General features: G+C 35.2%; 1 protein-coding gene and 1 non-coding gene across 2 annotated transcripts; one reads left to right on the top strand and one right to left on the bottom strand.

Annotated features, from left to right (window-relative positions):
* Positions 1-754: 754 nt before the first annotated feature.
* LOC117281872 (small nucleolar RNA R71) lies at positions 755-861 on the bottom strand. Its single transcript, XR_004512506.1, has one exon. It is a non-coding gene; the product is annotated as a small nucleolar RNA R71 (small nucleolar RNA).
* A 14,467-nt stretch (positions 862-15,328) lies between these two features.
* On the top strand, positions 15,329-17,762 carry LOC104117941 (uncharacterized protein At3g28850-like). The gene has a single exon (XM_009629095.4). It carries the CDS (start codon positions 16,257-16,259, stop codon positions 17,541-17,543), a length of 1,287 nt encoding a protein of 428 aa, XP_009627390.1. The 5' UTR covers positions 15,329-16,256; the 3' UTR covers positions 17,544-17,762.
* The last annotated feature ends 3,864 nt before the right edge of the window (positions 17,763-21,626 follow it).

Below are 21,626 nucleotides of genomic sequence, written 5' to 3'. Positions count from 1 at the left end.
TTGTAGTACTAATTCAGGAACCAATTTTTACTTTAGTGTATTCACATTTTTTTCACCTGCGTGCAGGGTACAAATTTTGATTTTTCTGGTGTATGATTCGATCCTCTTCAACGGAAGTGATACCGTACGAACCAGAATTGAAAAACACTTGCGACATCTGAGAAAGGAAAGAGAATTAACAGAAAAATATTTGGGACAAACCTCAACTCAAGGAACCATGGCAAATGAGGATAATGAAGGAGTAGACTTAGCTGCAAGGGAGGCAGCACAACAAGAAGCTGCACGGAGAATTGCTGATGAAACAGTCGAACTAAATGAGGGTCGAAGGTTCAATCTAAACCGACCTTTGGTCGAAGACCAGTTCGAGAATACAATACCCCGATCGGGAAGATCATTGGGTGACTATGCTAGGCCCTTATATAATCAAAGAATGTCAAGTATCAAACCTCCACCCATAGCAGCAAACAACTTCGAATTGAAGCAAGGCTTGCTTCAAACCATCCAAAATAATTACACTTTCAGAGGGAAGATGAACGAAGATCCTAATACTCACTTGATGGACTTTGACGATATCATGAACATCTTCCAATACAATGGAGTATCAAAGGATGTTGTCTACTTAAGGGCATTTCCTTTTTCACTCAAGAATGACGCAAAATAATGGCTTCGCAGCTTACCTGCAGGTTCTATAAGGACATGGGAAGATATGACCAAGAAGTTCCTTGACAAATACTTTTCGGCTGCAAAAACAGGAAATTTCAGAAAGGAAATTCATAATTTCTGCCATAAGGAGACAGAAACGGTTTTTGAAGCTTGGGAACGATTCAAGGAGATAGTCAAAAAGTGTCAGCACAATGGAATTGATTTGTGGATGCAACTCCAAGATTTTTCGGATGGACAGACACTGTCCTCGCGGTTAACTCTGAACACTGCATGTAAAGGTTCAATAATGAAAAAAACACCAGAGGAGGTTGTCTTAATCCTTGATGAATTGTCTGAGGATGCTAACCAGTGGCCGACTGAGAGTAATAACAGAAGAAAATTAGTTGGGGTTCACCAGGCGGATTCTAACACATCTATGCAACCCTAGCTAGACACAATGGCTAAGGAGATAATAAAGTTGACATTAGCTATGGTACAAAGTGAGCCGCAAATAGCATGTGACTTATGTGGATTGGGACACCCTATACATGAGTGTCAAGCTACAACTGATGAAGTCAATGTTGTAGGGAACTTCAACAGAGGCAACTACCAAGGAGGTAATAATTTCTATTTTGTGGGACAGAGACATCCATGGTTTCATGGAGTTCTTCAACTAGTAGTTTGAACTCACGGCAGCAATAAAATCCCAGAGCACTAGTGCAAGGACCTCCAAGTTTCCAAACTCAATAGAGGCAACCATACCAACCTCCACAGCCCAACAACTCAACTTTAGAAGATCTAATGAGGGAATTTATAAATAAAATCCGATGAAAAACTTGAGATCCAAGGGATCGCTATCAGGGAGCAAGGCACATCCATCCGTAATCTGGAAAGATAAATGAGGCAGCTTGTAACATTATTTTCAAAAAGGGCGCCGGGACTTTGTCGGCAGACACTGAAAAGAATCCAAAAGAGACAATCAAAGTTGTGTCTCTCAGGAGTGGAAAAACATTAGTAGAGCCAAAGGAAAAACCAAGGGATGAGAAGGAGATCAACTCAACCAAGATAGACGATAAACAGAAAATCGGTGAGCCTTTACCCAAGGAGAATGTAAGCAGTAAGGATATTGATAAGCAGAAGGTGAACAACGCAGTTGAGGAAAGCAAGCACATGCCATTGTTACCTTTTCCTCAAAAGATGAAGCGAGAGATATTAGACAAATGCTTTGGATATGCTAAAATGGTTGTATGTGAACATCCCGTTCATAGAGGTGCTCACACAAATGCCAGCCTATGCAAAATTCCTGAAGGAAATTCTTTCAAGCAAAAGGAAGCTTGAGGAAACGAAGGTGGTCAAACTCAATGCCCATTGCAGTGCCATTCTACAAAACAAAATTCCTAAGAAGTGTGAGGATCCTGCCAGTTTCACTATACCCTGCTCGTTGGGTAACAAAATTTTTGACAAAGCCTTGTGTGATTTAGGTGCATCGATTAACTTGATGCCATTATCGGTGTTCAAGAAATTGGAAGGAGGTCTAGAAGTAATTAAATCTATGCCAGTATCCTTACAACTGGCTGATCAGACCACGATCATACCGGAGGGAATAATTAAGGACATTCTGGTAAGGGTAGACAAATTTTATTTCCCAGTAGACTTTATTGTGGTAGATATGGAAGTGAATAAAGAGGTACCTCTATTCCTGGGAAGACCATTCCTTTGCACTGGCCCGACTATTCTTGATATATATGAGGGGCAACTCATGCTACGAGTGGGAAACGAAAAAGAGGTGTTTCAAATGAAGTGAATGATGGAATACCCGTATGATGAGGCATTTGCCTATGCTTGTATCAAGCTAGATGTGGAGGGAGAGTTAGCTGAACAACACAAACTGGATAAGCTGGTAGGTGACTCACTGGAGAGATGAATTAGTCAATCAAGCACAACAAAGGATGAAGATCCTGAGATCAAGAAGGAAGTTGAGGCGCAAGAAAATAAGAACCAGGTGGTAGATGAAGAATAATTCGAGAAGGAAAAGAGCAAGCCGAAGCTGAAATTAAAAGTACTCCCGACACATTTGAAATATGATTTTTTGGAGACTAACAATTTTCCCATGATTGTTACTACTGATTTGACAGGTGAACAGGAACACATGCTTGTGGATTTACTACGGAAGCATAAAAAGGCAATCGGTTGGAGTATAGCCGATATTCAGGGGATCAGCCCTGCAATATGCATGCACAAGATCCTGTTAGAAGAAGGGAGTAAACTAGTGGTGCATCCCCAACGCAAATTGAACAAAAATCTTGAGGAGGTGGTTCAAAAAGAGATACTCAATCTGTTGGATGCAGGTATAATATTTTCCATCTCTAACAGTCTATGGATCAGCCCTGTATAGGTTGTGCCGAAAAAGGGGGTATGAAGGTTCTAAGAAACGTGGACAACAAGCTAATTCCTACCAGAACAGTTACTGGCTAGAGGATGTGCATTGACTACCGAAGATTAAATGATGCAAAAAGGAAGGATCACTTCCATCTTTCTTTCATTGATCAGATGTTAGAGAATGTGGTGGGGCGTGGATGTTACTGCTTCTTAGATGGATATTAAGGGTACAATTATATACTCATTGCTCCCGAGGATGTTGAGAAAACCATGTTTACATGCCTGTCCAGAATCTTTGCATACCGGAGAATGCCTTTCGGACTATGTAATGCACCAGCTACTTTCGAGAGATGCAAGATGTCAATATTTTCAAATTTGAATGGGAAGTATCTAGAGGTGTTCATGGACGATTTTACTCTATTTTGAGATGACTTTGAAGATTGCTTGAGGAACCTCGAACTTGTTATGAAACGATGTGAGGACACTCACCTAGTACTCAACTAGGAAAAATGTCACTTCATGGTTAAGGAGGGGATAGTCTTGGGCCATAAAGTCACAACTGAAGGTATTGAAGTTGACAGAGCTAAAGTAGATGTGATAGCCAAGATCTCGCCACCGACCTTAGTGAAGAGCATCAGAAGTTTTTTGGGGCATGCCAGTTTCTATAGAAGGTTCATTAAGAATCTTTCCAGCATTACCAAGCCCTTTACTGTATTACTTGCCAAGGATGTAAAATTTATATTTGATTTGGAGTGTCTCTAAGCATTTGAACTGATCAAGAAAAAGCTAGTGAGTTCCCCCATAATGGTGAATCCTAACTGGAGTGAGTCTTTTGAGATAATGTGTGATGCTAGTGATGTGGCAGTAGGAGCAGTGCTGGGGCAGATGAGAGATAAACTGTTCCGACCCATTTACTATGCAAGCCGGACCTTGAATGATGCTCAAGTGAACTATGCTACCACAGAGAAGGAGTTCTTTGCAGTAGTCTTTGCTTTTGATAAGTTCAGATCCTATTTGGTGGGAAGCAAGGTAATAGTGCATACTGATCACTCAACACCGAAATATTTGCTGAATAATAGAGAATCCAAACCGCGTCTGATGCGGTGGGTATTGTTGCTGCAAGAATTTGTTCTAGAAATCAACGTCAGGAAGGGCACGAAAAATTTCTATAGAAATCAACGGTATTATTGGTTTTACTATGTGACAGGTTGGTAGTAGTACCGTTACAGAGGAGACTCTGCCAAAATTTCTATAGATTTCTGGGAGTTTAACATTCGAGGACGAATATTTCTAAGGGGGAAGATTGTTACACCATGTGCGTCTCAAGGTGACATAATGAATATGAGACTTGTTAATCATGATTTAAATGATTTTAAAGTCATTATATGTCTATATATGATGTTTGGATAGAAAATATGAAGTTTGGGGAAAATTGGATTAAAGTTGCGAAAATATCGACTAAGGATTTGCCTTGTAATAGAGCTTTTTGAAAAATACATTTTGTGTGCTATATGAGGTATTTTTGGGACATATTATATACCAAATTGAATGTCTTGGAATTTAGTTTCCAACTCTATTAACTATTTATTCATACGACACCCGGATAAAAAGTTATAAGCGTTGGAAGAAGGGCCAATCATAGGGTGCCAAGTATAACCTTTTTGACTTTTTTTTTTAAAAAAAGGGATATTTACATCCCATATCGTCTATTTCTCCATGTTTCCAGAGAACACACCCAAACAACACCCCTAACTTTACTCTTAAGCTCTCTGCAAGAGCTTCAAACAAGATTATCATCCCGGGCACGGAATCAAGAAGCTCTAACATTAAAACGATCCTTATGACGTAAGTATCGCTATATCGCCTCTCTTTTTCTTTGTAGTTTGAGTTATGGAAGGTACTTCATAGTTAAGAAAAAGTGTACTTTCTGTATTTAAGTATTTAAATATCAAGGAATGTTGATAAATTCATTTTCTAATAGTTAGAACTCACAGGACGGTGATCGAAAACTGTGAATTCGAGTTATTTGATTTGTAGTGGACTATTTTATGGGTTGTTTCGTGTTGCCTTTGGGCTGTATATTTTTTTACTGTTTAATGGAGTTTTGGAGGACAAATGGTGTATAGAACCACCACATAATGACGGAATAGTGGTATGGTCGTTCGTCGTTACATTATTTTTTTAGTTGTTTGACACTACTTTGGTTGTCGTTTTATGCATGAAGTGATTAGAGTGTTTGGGCTATTTTGTGGTATATTGTGATGGAGATAAGGTTGAAAAATGATGCTTACATGTTGTTATTATTGTGTTCTTATTGTTGTTGGTATATGGTATTGGAGGAGGGCCTAGTTACAGGGAAAATGCTGCCCAAATTTACGTAAATGAGCTACTAGTTTAAGTTATGGACTTAGCTTTTACTTAGCACTGATTTTGAATCTCCTTATGATGTGGTAGATTGGGTTGAGTTGTTTGAAGAATTTCTTGAAAGGTATTAAGGACTCAATGGAGTTAAGGTATGTTAAGGCTATCCCTCATTTTCTTTTGTCATGATCCCTACGATACAAACGAAACGAGTAAATACGCAACTTTCATAAATGACTCTACTTATAGAAATACTAGTGATGTCTATATTCTTGATTTCTCATGTGTCTTATTATTCTATTATTTATTCATGGGTCTCAGAAAAATACGCAAGTTGATAAAATTTATTTCATGATATTAATCAAAGGCACAGTGATCTTATTACATTTTGAGAAATCTTATTAACGAACTTCTTATGCATTTCATTCATGTATACATGTACATTGACCCATGACCAGATGACGTTATATACGCGTATATTATATGTATATGCGATATGGGAAAGGTTATGGCGTTATATACGCACCACCACCTGATCAGCTGGTATACGTTAATGATTTCGCCCATAGTGGTTGAGATGATATGATGGGATGCCCTCAGAGGCTTGTTGATATTATGTACGCATATACCGATGCATGGTATGGAATTTATACGCACGTGCATGACATTATAAATTTTTCATGATTCACAGAACTATCCAGAATTATAGCTTGAGTTCTTTACTCTATATTTCTTTCATGTCTTTTATATACTACTTTCATGCCTACATACTCGGTACTTTATTTGTACTAACATCCCTTTTGCCTGGGGACGCTGCGTTTCATGCCCGCATGTCCCGATATACAGGTCGAGAGTCGTCCAAATAGGCTATCAACTCAGCGGAAGATGTTGGTGCGCTCCATTTGCTTCGGAGTTGCTTATTTGGTCAGTATGATTCGCACGCGTATTGTTTAGTATGGCAGGGCCCTGTCCCGACCTATATGGTATTTATCTACTCTTAGAGGCTTGTAGACATATGCCATATACGTAAAAGATTGTATGGCCTTGTCAGCCTATGTTTAGTGTACGAGTAATCATTTTGGTCTTATAAGCCCAGGTTGGTATTACATGTTTTATTCTAGTTATCCTACTGTAGCATTTTTGTCTCATTTACTTATGATAGCATGATACAAAAAGATACGTTATGTTGGTATTCGGTTGAGTAAGGTACCGGGTACCCATCGCGACCCATCGGTATGGGTCTTGACATAAGAGACTCATCGAGTCAGGCACCGGGGGCACGACACCCCCCCTCGAGTATATTGAGACCATGACCCCGGGATCGGTCCAAAACCCAAGAGACTTCGGAGAGCATTATTGGACAATCGAAAATGATTAACGGAAGACCGTAATATCCGCGACCAACCGGGCATCACGGCGCAGATCTCGGTACGTACCGACGGGAATCCGGTAATCAATTAAACGAGATATTTTTACCTTTTATAGAACTGTACTTAGGAAAAAACTCTCCTAATATATAAAGGGGAGTATGATTATTCATTGAACACATTGTAACATGCATCCCAAAGCAATATACTATTATTTTCACTGTTATTCATAGCTCTTATTCTCGTTCATAAGTGTTAGCCATTGTGAATCTGGGTCGAGGGTGGATATTTCATCAAGGCTGGAATCATCCTCCTCGCGTGGTTTGAATTTACTATATCTTTATTTGTTTAATCTAACGCAATTTATCGTTTGTATTGAATTAATCCATGTATCCTTAAAATCACTTATAAATTTAATTGTTATCCTTTTATTAGGGTAAATAAGAGGCATGACAAGTGTCTTGGCTCTTTTCTATATCAAAAGACTACTGATTATCACACTTAGAATTGTCCAGTACCCTAAAAAAATATGATTATATACTACCTAATACCTATTAGTATGGAGCGTCTAGTTTCAGAAAATGAGGTAGTCAAGCCATCATGAAAAGAAGAACCTAACACTAGACGGCTAAACCGGTATTAATTTACATATGAGATTGTAATATACAATTCCAACTAACGCTTTTGTAGAAAGATAGCATAAATAAAGAAATAATGAAAGGAAAATTAGTTAGTGCCTTAGTGGAAGGTCATGAACGTGAAGTTGAAGGGAAAGAGCATTAAGCAGGGGCAGACCGACATTCTTCCCATATTCTACGCCGATTTGTCAATGGACATCTTTCGTTCTTAACTAATCCATGTTTATTATTTGGTCAAGCACCTTATTTTTGTTTTATCTTCCCCGAAAAATGGGAATTTTATACTATAGTCGTATTATAGTATGTTTGACCAAGCTTTTAAAATCAGCTTATTTTGATAATTTTTTTTTTTTAAAGTAATTTTCAAAAAAATGATTTTAGTTATAAGTAATTTGTGTTTGAATAATTAAATTAAAATGCACTTTTGAGCAGTAATTAGTGTTTGATCAAGCTTTTAAAAATTATTTTTAAGTGTATTTTTTTTCAAAAGTGCTTCTCAAAAAAGTATTTTTGGAGAGAATTTACTTTTTTCTGGTTCTCAAAAAATGATTCTGCAAAAGCACATTTTTTCTTCTAAAAATTTGACTAAACAACTCAATTTTTTTTTAAAATCACTTTTCGCCAAAAAAGAAAGCATGGCCAAACCTGCTATTACTCTCTTAATGCGATCCCAAGCTACCAAGTGAATCTACGAAAAATACCTTGCCGCCTAGCGGCTAGCTAGCTACTGATTTTGCTGAGCTGGTTGGTTTTTTCACATGTAATAGTGCTTTAAGCTATTGTGCCTCGTTGTTTATGAGTTTAAATTATATGTTACACGCATACATGGATTTTGGTTTAAAACTTTTATGTTTCAACTTTTCATGTTTTAATATTAAATTCATTATATTTTTTAAAATTATAAGTTTATATTTACAAATTTATTACAATATTAATAAGTTTTTACACGTAAATTTACTGTCCACATCAAAAGTATTTAGTCAAACTTTAACATATTTCAGTCTAATATGCTACTTGTCCTATCTCTAGGTTGTTAACTTATAAATTTATCTAAAAGTTTACTACGTAATTTTTTAAATATTTTATATTACCTTCTTAGCTAGCGAATAAAACTTTAATTCTTTGGGAATGGATCCAAAAGACTTTTAAAAGAAGAGAGGAAACTAATGAAAATATAAGCTTGTTAAATGCATGAAGTTCTTTCGGGGAAAAGAATATAAATATCTAGCAGTCTAGAGGTGTACAAACCGAACCGGAAAATCGCACATAATCAAAAAGTCAAACCAAACTGATTAAAAAATCCGACTAGATTTGGTTTGATATTGAGTAAAAAAATCCGAACCAAACCAACATATAAATATATAATTTTTTATATATAATTTTAAGACTTTATATAGAATTTTATTTAAAAGATGTCTAGAAATATTTGAGATCCTCTCATGGGATATAATATTAAATAGAACTATAAAATGCATTTATTTTTATTTACTTTAAATAATAAATTGTATCACTTTCTTATTATGTGTTATTGAAATGTGTCAATCATCTCTTTATTCTTTCATATTCATATGTCAAGATTTATTATATGTTTTTCGAATTTGAAGCGGTATTTCAATAATCTAAAATTACATAGAACATATCATTAGTTAGGTATCATATTGATTTTTATGTTTAATTATTAAATTTGGTTAACCTTGAAGCGTACATCAACTAAAAATTATTGATAGACAACTAAGAAAATAAATTATTATGCGTTACTAAAAATAATTCTCCCGTAAGATCACTTTAATAGATCATGTGTTTGTTATTTTTTTTTTATTTTTAGTAAACATATATTCACTTATCAAAATTTTATCTATAACTTTAATAATGCAAGATTGAAATAATATTCATGTTACAAAAAACTCGTAAAATTCGAAAAATCCGAAAAATAAAACCAATCTAAACCGATATAATTAATTTATTTTGATTTTGATAAAATTCGAACCAACCCGGTCCATGTTAGCCGCATCCACACTCATACATTATAGATTTTTAGTTAATGAACTGCAAAGGGCTCTGATCGGATCCTTTTCTCCTTTCATCTCTTTTCTTGTCGGTAATGGTGAAAAATAAAGGAAAATTAAAAATGAGAATGTAATATTATGAAGCTACTAGTGGAATCTGTCCTTTTGGGATGTCATGATATTAAATGATTATTAGCTATCATGATGTATAAAAAAAATAAACACTTATGTGAATTAATTCCCAGGCCACTTCGGTAGCTTAAACCGTTACACATTAAAAGAGAGTCCACGTGCCATAAAGTAGAAGGTTATATATTTCCATGCATGAAATTATGAGCTATACAAATGCACATGTTTTCCTTGCTGTAAAATGAAGGAGAAAAGGCAAGCTCCTCTCTAGCAATTCGTGCCATCTTCAATTGGGAAATATGGGGTGAGAGTAACTAACATTACCTTACAGCTCTCTCTTCCATAACCAGGTCCCTCCTTTGCTTTAAGCTGATATATTGTGCTTTGGTTGATTAATTTTTTAATAAAATCTTAACAAAGAATGTACAAGTAAGAGGGTCAAGTCTTACCTTACTACTCCAAGTTTAACCAGACAAATCTTTCTTTACCCGTAAAACAGTACAGTTGAATTTATATGTGATTTCTAGACAAGTGAACTAATTTGATCCTGAAATAATATAATAATTGAAAAATACACAATATTTAGCCTTAGAATGTATATGAAATAGCAAAGATGATGATTCCGTGAAAACGATTTCCGAACACAGCAATGATGAAATTTAAAAGCAAGAAAGTGAAATTGTATAAAGTTTTGTATAGAATATAGTATATGTTCTTGCCAGAAAATTAGTGTCATTTACAATAGTAACTAAGCTAACTATTTATAGCTATGCCTAGGGAAAAAGGCATTAGGATCATGCTCTCATTTAATGCCAATTAAGAGGGTCATTGATGAAGATGTAACGTTAAGTATAAATGCCAAATTTTCTATAACGGACCGTCGCTCTTTATGTTATAGAATATTCCTTAGTAAATGTTACCGGACGCAGAGCATTTAATACACTTTTATGAACGTTATCCGTTCCGGTGACAAGCGCAGTGGCTGCGTTCGGTCCTCAACCATCCCATCTTGGATTCCATGTGTCCTCCTTTTACTCAGCCACGTGTCATATCATATTTTACCCTATACAGATAGTCATCCTGCTTTCCGGTGACATTACTTTGTGTTACGAGAAAGTTGGTAGAAATACCTTTTTGGCGTGAATTACTATAATTCCCTCTGAAGATCTCTGATAGTTGATTAGACGCACATTTCTCTGCATTTAATGCCCCGAACACGCGTCATCCCATGATTCAACACAACTTTTGCCGATTATCGAGGTAATTATAGTTATGAATTTAGCCGCCAAAATTTTACTTATACGCAACTTTCCTTTCCTTTACATTTCACAATTGCTTGAGCTTCTAACTTGTATCCTTATTTTCCATCCTTTTTCTAATTTTCTTCAAACACAAACTCTTTACTTTATCCTTTTCCAATGGCTTCTTCTTCCAAAGTTCTCAAAGAATAAGAACAAAATCAAGGACTCTATTCCTCCCACATTGGATTCCATACTAACCCTCATACATGGGTTGTTAGTAGGTAGCCTTCTTCCATTCGTCCTTCCAGTAGTGTTGCTATGAAGGAGGACTGCCGTTGCAATGAGTTTGAAATTATCGCTCCTGATCTAACGGAGTGAGTGATCCTTCCCAGTGAAGGATTTACATACTTTTTCACGTATCCCTTTACTTTGGGTGCGTTTTCTTTGAGCGGAGAGCTTGATTCCGTGATTATGGAGTTTTGCCTTCGCTACCAGGTATGTTCGGCACAGATAAGTCCTTCAGTGTGGAGGACGATTGCCTGCCTCCAACGCTTGTGCCAAGAAACTGGAGAGGAGATAACCTTAACTCATGTGATAAATCTTTATTCCCCCAAAATCTTCCGCGAGGAAATAATAAACCTTTGCAAGCATGGCCACCATGATTTGTTGTTTAGTATGGATGATGACAACGATCGTGGGTGGATGGAACGGTTCGTTGCAGTGGCCACCAATGACATCATTCCGACTATGGCTTCATCCTTTCCGGTTGATTGGAACCGCACTCGTAAGTTCTTTGTATAATATTCCTCTTATTAGATATTCTTCTATGGTCGTATCATCTCTTCACCCTTCGCATGTTTCAGCAATTCGATGGCTCCCACCGGTGGTAAAAGGTTTGAACTGGTAGGTTCAGAAGATTTTGGATGTCACAACGCCCAAAACTCATTCGTGGAAAGAATTGGCCCTTAAATACGGGTGAAAGGCCAAAAATCATGGTAACTCTAATTTACCTTGCTTCTATTTTTGCATATGAAGAACTTAGTTGAACCATTATGACTTTGTTCACGGAATTAGGTCTACTTGTGGACTCTGTTGTTGTCCCCGAGGAGGATATTCTCGCTGATGCAGCGAGGCTACTACACGAAGCACTTACTCGAACAGGTATCTCCGGAGCTGTTTCGGGAGCAAATATTTTTTTACGGAGTCCCCCAGTCGGAGGATAAACAAATAAAGAAAAGGCGTTCTTCCGTGACCGGGGAAAAGAATAAAAGGGTAAAGATTGCTGCCCTCGAGTCATCTCTGGTGGCGATGATAACTGGTCCTCCTTCCGAGCAAGTCATAGACACTGTGATGATCGATGAAGAAGCTGGTGATGAGGGAGCTTCTTTATATAGAAGGCGACGATCCTCATCATCTCAATAGGATGCTCGACCTGTTGAGATAATTGCACCAACTAAAGGCGACATCTCAGCACTTTGGGGAGAATCTGATTTAGTGGAATATGCCAACTCCCATTTTCGGGTCCCAATTGTTGTAACCGGTGTTGCGGGGCTGAGTACCGCGTCCTCGCTGTCTTTGGTTGGCGATCATTCAACAACCGGTACTGCATTTGATGCAGCTGCTTCTCATTCTTCAATTCCATCAGCTCCATCTCCACCTTCACCAACACCAACAACTACTACATCACTTCCATCTTCACCCAATATTCCACCAGCAGTTGCTATATCACCTCCACCGGCCACACCTGACCGTGAACAAGGTGTTTCTCTTCCACAGTCCCCAATTCATGGGAATTTGGGGCAAAATTATGCTGCCTCTTCTAGAGATCCACAAATGAGGAGGAACGTTACTCTTTCAATTTCTACCGGGTGCAACTTGTTGTCCTGGCCGATGGAGCTTGCTAATTATCTGAAGCCTTTGGCTTCAAAAAAGGACTGGAAAAAGATTCAAGCACTCTCGGGAGTGCTTGCTGTGTCATGCACAATGCCGCAACAGTACGTTCTTTTCTTCCTTCGTCACTTTTTCTACTTTAGTATGAATGTATTCTAAGTTTTACTTCTTCTTGTTTTGTAGGCCAACTTTCTTGCTTCTGAGGGATTTGAAAAGTTGATTCGTGAGAAGGAAGAACTTACTTCTGAACGGGATGCACTTTTGGCGGAACGGTACCCGACCATCTTGGATTCCACGTGTCCTCCTTTTAGTCAGTCACGTGTCATATCATATTTTACCCTATGCAATCTTACCCTATGCATTTGTGTAGCTAGAAAAGAAAAAAAAAACTAGAAATGATCAAATATGCCATGATCAGCGTAAAGTTAATAGTATATGCTGTGATAACAATATATATGTTTAATTTTTTTCATTATTATCTATTGAAACTGTCGACTATGTACATTAACCTCGCCTAAAGTCTTACTATAAAACTATGAACAATAAAGTTTAATGATATGTGATACAAATGTTGTACAAAACCATTTTTGTAATTTTATTGAGTTTCGCCGAAGTCAAATATATCATAATGGGCATCTTTGCCTTTGAAGCTTCAGCGATTTTGACTTCACAAAATTCTGAAAGCTTAAAAGCCAAAAGAGAAATTTATTTTCTTGAAAAATAACGCATACGACATTTTCTTAGTAAAATGGTAAAAGTATAAATTAACTTGTCACTTCATTTAGAGAAGGAACTAATGAACAGATTATATTGCTTCGTTTGCCAAAAAATAATATCAACGGCAAGGGTAGTCTATCGCTGGGTACTTATTGTTGGATGGTCCACCACGGGTTTTGAGGTTCAAAATCATCTAACATTGACAAAGATATTATTAATATTAGCTTAAAAATCTCAAAAGAGTAGAGATTAAATCAGAACTTAAAATTAATGTGTTTAATATAATAATTTAAAATTAACGAGTTCAAATATAATAATAATTCAAATTTAATTTTTAAAATTTTTGTATTATATTTATGCTCCATATTAAAATACTAAATTCACTTTTGGTACTATAAAAGAGTGAAACTTGTTCAATTGATAAAAGCACTTCCATCGACGACTGTTAAGTCCTGGGTTCGAGTCATGTTGGAGAGAAAGTGTGAAAACACAGTTAATTTTCCTAACTTAGGAGTGGTTAAAAAAAAAACGAGAGGGGCGCGCGTGTAGTTAGCTGTGATGTTAAATGATGGCATTTCAATTTCGGATCAATGGCTTGTCTCCACATTTGCTATTGAATCCACATTGTCTCTTTCCACCGTAATTAGCCAGCACTGTCGCTACTCGCTTCATTTTCAAGGCCCCCAAAAAGTTGGTTCGCCTTTAATTAGCATCGAAGGTAAAAATCACGAATTTACTAACCTAGTGAAAATTCAGAGATTCTGAAGTAATTTCTACTTACGGCCTACTGCTCCATACGTCTGGTAATTTCTTGAACACACCAAATGTTTTAGAGCCCGTTTGGACATAAGAATTTTTTTTTTCGAAATAAGCGTTTGATCATAAATTTTTCAATTATCACTTGAAAATGTATTTTGGAATTTTTCGAAAAATTAAAAAATTACAAAAAATTATTTTTTAAAATTTTTACTCAGATCATTCACAAAACTTCAAAAATAACCCAAAATTAAATTCATGTCCAAACACAACTCTAATTTTCAAATATCATTTTCACTTAGAAAATTTTTCACTTTTTTTGGAATTTTACAATTCTTATATCCAAACACCCACTTAATCTATTTATCGGATCGAAATTGAAATGAAACCACTTTTTCCAGGATATAGAGAGGAGAAGTTACTCAAGCCAACACACAATTGAAAGACTAGAAATAAAGTGGACGGTGTAAATTGATTTTGTGGCCCATTACAAATTTGTATTTAATTTTATAACTTCATCTTTTTTTATATATGAGATATTTGTTTTTACACATAACGGATCTTTCTTTTATACGTGAGAGATCTAAAAAAGATATTTTTTTAAATTCAACATTGCAAAAATATTGCAAAAAGGCCACAAAGGCCTAACCCTCCCCCTCGCCCCCCAAAATAAATAAATATACTTACTATTGAACTTTGCTGAACTATACTCCATTGTTCAAGTTAATGTGACAGTAATTTAACTTAGTATTAAATTTTTTAAACAAAAAAAATTATAATTTTCAAACTTAAAATCTTAAATATGTATGATTATTAATGTTTTTAAAATTGTGGTCTTAAATTTGCTATAACATTTGTGTAGATATAAAAACATCTCATTAAGAAAAATAAAAAAAAATTGAAGTTAAATTGTTTTTAAATATAAAAATATTTTATTTATTTTTACACGGTCTAATAAGGAAATAAAGTCACATAAATGAAAAAGAATGGAGTTTTAAATTACTTTATGCTAATGATACTAATTTAGAATTATAAAATACTGTAATTAATGAAATAATATACTAAGCTGACCTTAATTAGAATTACATAAGTGTATTAAAATGAGATACACTTTCATTAGTTTGAAAAATAGAAGACAGATGTATGCAAGTTTGTACGTTATATTTTCCCCTTCGAAGGCTCAAATACTCTCCTTCCCCTCAATCTGATTTCCCAAACCACCCAAATCCCCTTTATTTTTCACTCCTTAATAGTTCATAGCAGCCATTTTCTGCTCCACCAAAAACACCAGCCTTCTTATACGCAAAACAAAAAGGTTGACAGTTTCTACCACTCGTCTTGCCACTGACGGGGTCGTTTTAGAGTTTTGTCCATTCTGTTGCTGGCCTTTTCGATTGAGACATAAATCTTTCTATAGAAAGATAAACAGAAAGAGTGGGGAAAGGAGAAAGAAATGTGATGGAACTGCTGAAAGGGTCTTTCTCCGCCCTCTTCTTTTGACTTCCATTTTTCTCTTACCCCTTTTTTCCTTCCTTTTTATCAACTTTTCTTCTCTTTCTTTTAGTTTTGGCATCGCCTGAGTTGGAGGTTTTTGGGGGTCCTTTGCTGATCTTATTCATCCTCCGATCATTGCGAAATTTTCGATTTTCTATCGTATGATATAAGTTAAGGTTTTAATTGAGGGCATTGTCTTTTGTTGAGATTTTTCTTTTTTTGTCGGCACATCAATTATGATTTTATCCGAACTTCTTTTTAAGTTAGAAAAAAAAATCAAAAGATTTGATTTGTGAGGCTTTCCATTTTATGCCTGTTTTGCAGGGAGAACAGAAGCTTCCATTTTCTCTCTCTCTCTCACTCATCGGTTGCAGGGATTCTCTTCTCTTCAATTTTAATTTTAATTTCAGTGCTATTTATTTCTATTTTCCTCGAATTCTTAGATTTTCCAATCCCTCGATTTGGTTGCTTAATCTTGGAATCTCTACCCAATTCCATTATACCACCCACCTCAATCACCTGAGAATGTTCCTCTAATCTCTTCTTCCCACATAAAAATACTCATTTGATTGAATTCTTTAGCCGACCTCTTCGGCGCTAGAGTATTCTTTTGCTTTCTCCAAATCAGTTTCAATAATGGGTTGTGCAACTTCAAAGCCAAAAGTATGCCACAAGTGCCGAGCCCCATGTTCACCGGTGCGCCGGAGCTACTCAATGCACGACGACAGCTACCACCATCTGGTGGCGCTCACTTCCTCCACGTTAGGATCTCTGAAGCTCGATCCACTCAACCAGAGTCAATCTATAAAAGACGATCGATCTTCTTTTGGCCATTATGATAATGATGAAGTTATGAAGAGTTGCAAAGAAGAGTTCGCTATGGGTTTAATTGAGGCAAAAACATGGTCTCAAATGATCAATGAGAAAATCCCAAAAGTAATTCCCAAAACCCCCATTAGAACTCCACCTGGCGAACCAGAAACTATCAATACTTGGGAATTAATGGAAGGTCTTGAAGATAGCAGTCCGCTAAAACTTTCTCACCACGTCCGCAGCTTTTCTTTTCATGTTTCTCCTAATCCAGTTCCTTCTCTATACGATCTGCCTACACCCAGAGTGAAAGATCACATTGAAGGATCTCCAAAGCCATTGTGGGAGGAGATAACTGAAGATGAAACGAACTCAAATTCAAACGACACGTCTATCGTCTCTGAGTTTGATCCTGAAGTAATTTCTACTTTAAGAAAAGCATTAGAAGATCTCCCGCCCGCAAATCCATTTCACCTTAAAGCATTAATTAGTGAAAATCTCCAGGTGTCAGCCGACAAGGAAGATTCGTTCGAGAAAACGGATATCATAACGGATGTGAAGAAAGTAAATGGGGAAGTAACAGAGAACAAGGTTTGTAAAGATAAACTAGTTGTTTATTTCACGAGCCTAAGAGGCGTGAGGAAAACATACGAGGATTGTTGTCATGTTCGTGTGATATTAAAGGGACTAGGTGTGAAAATCGACGAGAGAGATGTATCGATGCATTCGGGGTTTAAAGAAGAGCTGAAAGAATTACTGGGAAATGAATACAGTAGAGGGGGATTGCCTAGGATATTTTTGGGGAAAAAATATACAGGTGGAGCTGATGAAATAAGGCGAATGAACGAGGATGGGAAACTCGAGAAGTTTGTAGAGAATTGTGAAAGAGTTGAGGATGGTGCTGGATATGGAGGTTGTAATTGTGAGGCCTGTGGAGATGTTAGATTTGTACCATGTGAGACATGCTCGGGGAGCTGTAAAATATATTATGAAGCAGATTATGAAGAAGATGAAGAAAATGACGAATTGGATGAAGATGAATATGGCTTCCAACGATGTCCAGATTGCAATGAGAATGGGCTAATTCGATGTCCAATTTGTTGTGATTATTAAGGTTGATTAAAAAATTTCTTGGTCCTTTTGGATTAATTGTTTCTCTTTTTTTGAGATGATGCTTGTTGTACAGTGAGGAGTTTTGATTGAACTAATATAGTCAATAGTGTGAAAAGCCATAAATCCAAGCTCTGGAGTTGTGGTGTAAGAGTCTCATGTAATACATTTTCCAGGTAAAACGAGAAGGCTATACAATTTTGAAATTTTCCTGTTTGTGAAGTAATTTATGTAATTCATATCAGATACTGTATTAGATATGTTGGATTTCGGCAATGTGAAATTTTACAATTTAAATTAGTAAGTTTAAAATACGATTATTCTATTTCTTTGTAATAATGTTCCACTTAATACAGATATAATACATTCTTTTTAAAACTTAACTATATAGACAACTCGAATTGAAATGAACTGGTGCACTTGTACCCACTTCTTTGAATATGCATCCGTCGGCCGACGAAATTTAAATGCCTTGGGTTCTATTTATTTCAATAACTGCATTTCAAAAAATGGAGTCTCTGTTCCAGTCTTTGATCAACCGCGTATCAAAATATGGGAAAATATTTTGTGGTCATACTACTGCTACTGATATCTTTGAATTTTATAAAATGTCCACAATTATAGCTAAGTTGTTTTGGCCACAATTAAGCTGGTTCTTCAAAATTCAAAAATCAAAAGAATTTAGTATTAGAGACCGAGTTACCGTTTAGGCTCAATATTTAAAAAATAAATCGTTTATAAGGCAATTACAAGTAAATTTTTATGACAAATATTAATTTATAAGTCGATAAAAATAGTACCTAACATGTAATATCTTAAACTATACTTTCCGGAAAGATCTTTTATACTATCAATCTGTCTAATTTAAATTCTCGGAAAGGTATTCTCTACTTCTCTTTTTGCCCTTTCCCTATCATAGGCCTGCCCTTTTATAAAAAAGAATTTTTTATGAAAAAATAATAAGAAAAAAGAATTAAGGATGTTGATAGACAGATTCATAGGTCTCCACTCCGAATACAAAAAAATAAAGAAAGAAAAAAGATTGGAAAGCATCAAATCTGGGTTGTTGACAACTTTGTTTATTAAGTAATTTATTCATTTGATGTGCCACAAGTCGCAAGTAGTTAAGCTTAATCATTCTCCGTGACGGCGTCTACCTTTTCCCCTCTAACACGGACTATTTACTTTTCATTTGCTTAGTTTTCAACAGAATGAGCTTAGAGTAACATAATTAGAATTTACACATTGGATAAATTTACTTGAAGAAAGTTCTGGTCTACGTTGGTATATGTAAAGTGATTAATTAAAAAGTCTTTTGCCATCGCTTTAGAGTCATTCTGATATATAGGAATTCGTCGTTAATTTTAAAAAGGGATGTGGCAGACCACAAAGCTTTTAGACCAATGACTAATTCATTGTCAAAGAGGGGGACAGGGCAACCTTGAAGAAACAGATTTTAATCTGGTTGGTTGAGTGGGTATGATTATGACATTCATCCTTCATAAATATATGAAACTGAATTTGCTCCTTTTGCCCTTTTACATGGACTTACTAATTAGAATATTGCAAGAAGGGGGAAAAGAAAAATATTTAAACCATAAAAAAGGGGCATGATCGTCCAAATATGATTGTGCATAATATTGTAATATCGAGTTATCGTACTGAAATCAAAAATTTTGGTATTTGATATTATATTTGGTTTAAGTTTTTTAGAAATTTAACATTAGGTATGGTGTTTGGTATTTTAAAAAATATCAAATATATACTAAGTTACACAATACATATGGCAAGTTAGGAATTGGAGGATTTTTAGGAATACCAATATAAATAGAGATTGTGATAATGCACATTTACAAAAGGAGACTAGAATTAAGCTAAAGAGTATACAAAATACAAGAAGAGCTCATAAATGTCTATATTTGTTTTCCATAATATGTAACTAGATTGTGTGTTTGGTTCCTGATACATAGAAGATTACTGCACTCTTCTTAGAAGGTGGTTACAGACTTGCAGTAATAGGTGCTCTTTAAATGTATAAAATTTGATGTTAATCGTAATATTTTACAATTATTACGGAAAGAAAAATCTTTCTATAGTATATTAATTACACTAATAACATAAATATTGCATTACATTTACAATTGATATGAGTTAAATTCAAACAGAGGAAGCACTAGTTACAAATTACCGATGCCGGATTGTGGAACAAGGTCCACACACTAGTTTATACTTCATTTCCAATCACGTCTTCATGTCACAAACTGAGGTGGCAAACGGGCGGGTCAAAAATGGATAAATACAAAAATGAATAAATTATCTGATCCGGCCTATATTTAATAAGAAAAAAAATATGTTAACGACAGATAATATGAATATCCATATTATTAACGATTTCTTGAATATGATCACTTTTGAGAGAATTCCTAGTTTTCCAAACTTGAGGAGCCCCTGATTTGAGAATTTACGAATGTAAAAGTTAAACCCATTGGTTATCTATTAGTTATCCATTTTTTAAGTGGACGATATGGTTCTTATCCATATTTGACCAATTTTTAAAAAGTTTATAATCCAACCCATTTTTTGAAGGATAATATCGGTGAATAACTATTTTCTTTTATCCATTTTGCTAGGGGTGTCAATGGTTCGGTTCGGCCGGTTATTTTATAAAATTTATACCATACCAATTTTTCGGTTATTCTATTTTATATAACCAAAATTAGAATTTTTGAAACCGTCCCAAGCATCTCAGTTTCTCTTCGGTATCGGTACGGTTCGGTTAATTTTTTTGTATTTTTTAAAAAACGTCATGCAAAAGTCGCTAGTCGAAATTCGAATGCGATAAATGTGTACTTGCTTAGGACTTTGGCAAAACTCCATAAATATTTTTACTATTTTAGAAGTGATGAAAAGGAATATGAAAGATGTTGAGAATATAAATTCACACCACTATTCTATGGTAGCGTAAAAAAATTATTAAGAAAAGATAAATGAAATATAAATTATACTAGTGGAAAGATACTAATCAAGTTCGGACTCAAGAATAAAATTTATTAGAAGATTAATATCCACCAAGAAAATCTAAATCATACGAGAAGAAAGATATCCAATACATTGCGCCTTGCTATTGAAGAATGTTGGAATACCTAGTGGATTACTACTCAAAATATTAGAAATAATTTAATTTTGATATGAGTTATAAAATAGATTTGGAAGTTGGATATTAATTATTTGGAACTTTGGATATTAATTATTTGGTCACTCGTATTCATTTCCATAATCCAAATACCCAAGAAAACAAACATAATGCTTTGTTAGTTTTAAATTTCATATATAAAATATAATTTTCATATATAAATTTATTCAGTACGGTTCAATATTTTTTCGTTTAGTTTTATAAAAAAAAAACTACCCATGATTCAGTACGGTTATAAGTTTACATAAAAACCTATAGTTTTATTAAAAATATCTAATGATCGATTAGGTACAGTTCGGTTTGGTCGGTTTCGTCGGTTTTTGAAAATCCATTGACACACATACATCTTGCCACTTGTCACAACCAAGGGCGAAACTTTGTTGGCCCAAGAGTGGTCAACTGACTACCCTTCGTCGAAAAATTATACTACGTATAAGATAAAATATTATTTGTTATTGAATAAAAATAGACTTTGAACACCCTTATTAAATTTTCTGACATCGCTCGTATCATACCGATATATCATTCACTTTTTTCTTTCTAGATAGATAACCAACTGGAACTTTCTTTCCGTTTGCAAGTTTTTTTTAACTTAATTTGTTAAATCAACTCCTAACGTAAATTACAAAAAATCAAAATGTAACGATTCTCAAACAGTATTGGTTTCCCACAAATTGGCAGAAAATTTATGATTCAGTACTTTGTGGATGGACTAGTACATCGGCAGTTTGATAATTGGAAAAGCTGAACATGAATACTATAGTACCACAAGACAGATGGTAAGAAAGTTGCCACAAATTTATAGAGTAATCAAATTTATGGAACTTCAGGATTAAGTCAAATGGAGTTTATTGAGGATTTTAATACCAAGATGACAGTTAGCAACTCATTAC

The sequence above is a fragment of the Nicotiana tomentosiformis genome, chromosome 2 (genome assembly GCF_000390325.3).
Source record: "Nicotiana tomentosiformis chromosome 2, ASM39032v3, whole genome shotgun sequence".
In the NCBI taxonomy this organism is placed as follows: domain Eukaryota; kingdom Viridiplantae; phylum Streptophyta; class Magnoliopsida; order Solanales; family Solanaceae; genus Nicotiana; species Nicotiana tomentosiformis.
This window is presented reverse-complemented; position numbering and strand designations above follow the sequence as displayed.